Source organism: Habropoda laboriosa, unplaced genomic scaffold (assembly GCF_001263275.1).
Source record: "Habropoda laboriosa isolate 0110345459 unplaced genomic scaffold, ASM126327v1 scaffold295, whole genome shotgun sequence".
Classification (NCBI taxonomy): Eukaryota; Metazoa; Arthropoda; class Insecta; order Hymenoptera; family Apidae; genus Habropoda; species Habropoda laboriosa.
The window spans coordinates 1,106,132-1,109,143 of record NW_017100429.1 but is presented as its reverse complement, the minus strand read 5'-3'; the positions used below and the strand labels follow the sequence as shown (position 1 = coordinate 1,109,143).

The 3,012-nt window shown below is 44.7% G+C and overlaps 2 protein-coding genes across 2 annotated transcripts in view; both read right to left on the bottom strand.

The window, feature by feature from the left end:
• Nucleotides 1-294: 294 nt before the first annotated feature.
• LOC108575646 lies at nucleotides 295-1,508 on the bottom strand. The gene is made up of 4 exons (XM_017938487.1): nucleotides 1,425-1,508; nucleotides 1,087-1,340; nucleotides 846-944; nucleotides 295-675 (listed from the first exon to the last, which is right to left on the bottom strand). The coding sequence occupies exons 2-4, from the start codon at nucleotides 1,336-1,338 to the stop codon at nucleotides 295-297; spliced, it is 732 nt and encodes a 243-aa protein (XP_017793976.1). The 5' UTR covers nucleotides 1,339-1,340; nucleotides 1,425-1,508.
• A 358-nt stretch (nucleotides 1,509-1,866) lies between these two features.
• Nucleotides 1,867-3,012, bottom strand: part of LOC108575737 — a 1,876-nt gene continuing 730 nt past the window's right edge. The window contains exons 2-3 of the mRNA XM_017938624.1: nucleotides 2,609-2,894; nucleotides 1,867-2,518 (exon numbers count right to left, since the gene is read on the bottom strand). Coding sequence (XP_017794113.1) covers nucleotides 2,024-2,518; nucleotides 2,609-2,894 — 781 coding nt within the window. The 3' untranslated portion in view covers nucleotides 1,867-2,023. The remainder of the gene's footprint in view (nucleotides 2,519-2,608; nucleotides 2,895-3,012) is intronic.

The following is a 3,012-nucleotide window of genomic DNA, read 5'->3' as shown; positions in this document are numbered from 1 at the left end:
AGATGCCTCTCAAAAACGACTAACTGAAACGTTCATTTGGAACATTTATTATGGACCTGTTAAGCCATACACAGTTTCACGTGAAAAGATCGTAGATCAAGACCCTTTCCAGGTACTCTAACCTTAATAACACCAATTCCTCTCTCTCTATCTCTAAATTAATTCTGCCTCTCATAAGTACCATCCACTAACTACTTTTTTTCGTTTCTTTAGTTCTGTACTTCTGAAGCAATTTAATTTTTACAGAAAATGAAAATCCTCTAGTACAGCCATCGATCGGGCCTTCTAGCTAGCTCAGAACTTGAGAATCTGCAACCTGGCCGTCTTGTGAAAAGCACCGATCCTCTCAGACATTTTTTTGCCAGCAAAAGTGAAATCTTCGTATCGAACCTCGTTCAGAGGTTCGAGGCCCAGCGTGTCCGCGATTCGTTGGCTGTAATTGGACGTGAACACGCCGTAAATCAGCTCAGGACGCGTGTGCTGCTCCACAGGATCATCGCCGAACGAATATCTCCTCATCGATCCACTCAGCAATCCTCGACCGAGCTCGATGCACTTCTGCACCATTTTCAAGCCTATTCCGCGGCCCTGATAACGTGGATTGGTGCCAAGATAGAACAGTTCCATCACTCCGTGAACGTTGTACGTGTCGAAAATGTCCACGCTGCTCTCGATCTGCGATTGAAACCGTTAGAATCAACATCAGCCGTTCTACTCTACGACGATTCGAAAAAGTGTGACGTTTGTAATTAAGCCAAGCTGTGTACGTAGATCTGACGAGCCTCTAATTAGAGATCCACCGTCTAAATTGAAAGCAATTCAGCCAATAACCGAGAAACACTCACGTCACCGACGAACTTGACCAGCTGCCTGGTAGACCTGTGCCTCAGGTTCTCCTCCACGAACACCTCCATCTTGTCCTCCTCTCCAGGCTTGGGTCTAGCCTTCAGGGAGAGACACACACAAGTGATCCATTAAAGGCCCCGGAGAAAGAGTTGATGATCGTGTGACGAATGTCGGGAAGGAAATAATAGTAAATTCCTACATGAGGGGAGAGCTAGGCAGGATGTGAAATTGGAAACTTGCATGGATAATGTTGAAGGCCACTGCAGCCAGCTCGTTGGTCTTTCTGTCAACTGCGATCAGTGTTGCACCGTCCTTGATCACCTCTTTGAACACCAGTCTCATCTCTTCTGGTGCTCCAGCCTCTTCAAACATCCCCAAACCTATTGCCAGGTTCTCCTGCAGCATCGTTTCAGCCTGGAGGTCAAGAGCCTCCTGGATCTTCTCTTGTGTGAGCAGTTTGTAGTCCAACTGGTCATCGGGGGTCAACGACATCGCTGGGGAGATAAGATAGTGGAAAGTTAGGCTTTATTGCGTTTCAGAGGGTTTATGGTTACTGTGGATCGTTCGCTGGTGATCACCTCTGGTTGTTGAAGGGGAAGATAAGGGGTGTCACGTGCTGGAACCACCGAGAGGAAGCCTTTGAAGAGAGTGTCTGTCTGTGCAGACGCGCTGCCACGATCAAACTAGACACCAGCTAGCTATTGCGTACTATGCACACACATATGCTAAAGCATGTGTGTCGGTGCAACTTTACTGTCTTGATAAACAGAACCTCTACGCCAATTAATCCACATGCCTTAAAAACATTCCTGTTATCTGCAGAGGATAGTATCCTCTTATCTGCATGTCTAAACACTGTCAGCCAGTGTCTGAAAAGAATTTGGAGGTAGCAGAAGAGAGATTTGAAAATTAATGATTACTTTATTACAGAGAACAGCTTGTGTACAACGTTACAACTCGCTGAAAAAACAGTCTTCTCCAATGTGTCTAATAGAAGCACATGTGTCGTACTGCTGTCTTATCACAAGTGCGGTGAATCAGCTTCGGTCTGATAATGTAAGGTCACGCGGTATTAAATAAATAGGAAACGAATATCAGAGCTTGGTAGAATATCGAGTATAAATATCTTTGATAACACAACTCCTAACGATACATATATAAGAATAAATTAATCACTTCAGAGCAGTCTTTTGGCTACCAGTACACAGTTCTGATGCTCCTCTCCTATCCTCTCGCTGAACGTCTTCCCGTTGAAGTTGAATTCGTCGTAAGTGACACTGGCCAGGCTTTCGAAACCACACTTTTCCGCGATTTTCTGTGAATAATTCGACGTCATGATCGCAGACACCAGACTTGGAATTGCTTCTAAATTCTGTATGGTGTTGTCGCCGTTTATGGTGACAGGTATTTTCACGGTGTATCCCTTTCTCTTCAACTCCTGGATGACTTCCATGGACGAGGACACTAACAGTTCTCCTATTCTGCGCTTCTGATTGTCAGGTAGAGTGGCCAGGAACATGATTTCGAAGATGCAGTCGGTGTTGTAGTGTTTGAACAGGTTTATCCTGGCGTCTACATTGATCATAAAGTCCACCAGGGCTTTCGATGACTTGTGTTTGCAGTTTTTGCTGAAGATTTCGAATGCACTCTCCTCTGTTGAATTTTTCAACACCTGAAAAATAATAGGGCTAGATGACAGTTTCTAAATTCGATTTTTCTTCAAATTGTTTCATTCGGAGTTGTAACAGGTGGATTACTCTACTTGGATTTTGTTGAAAGCAACTCCAACGACCTCTCCGCTGTTCACGTCAATGGCTACCACGCTGACACCATCCTTAGCAGCATCTAAACAGAGCTTCTCGAGCTCCTCTGCTGCACCAGGTTCTGAGAGCAAGTCTACGCCCCTGCATACACTTTCGCTGACAAAGAAGCTCTCCCTTATGACGTTCAGAGCTCCTTTGAGAGTGTCGGTGGTCAGGGACTCGAACTCGATGGCCCCGTCTAATATGGAGCCCCAGACTCGGTATGGAGACATTCTGTTTCTGGCCCTGAATAGAAAATTTACCAAAATTTTAATTGGAAAAAAACACAGGGTTTTTTTTACATTTTGAGAAAGGTATTTAAAAAAATTCGGGATCTCTGAACACAATCTCCTTGACTCAAAAT

Coding starts and splice junctions, on each gene's coding strand:
- LOC108575646 (XM_017938487.1), bottom strand. CDS start 1,338: ATGTCGTTGACCCCCGATGACCAGTTGGACTACAAACTGCTCACACAA. Junction 945..1,086: donor TGGCCTTCAACATTATCCAT/GCAAGTTTCCAA, acceptor CTCTCCCTGAAG/GCTAGACCCAAGCCTGGAGA. Junction 676..845: donor TGGTCAAGTTCGTCGGTGAC/GTGAGTGTTTCT, acceptor TTTCAATCGCAG/ATCGAGAGCAGCGTGGACAT.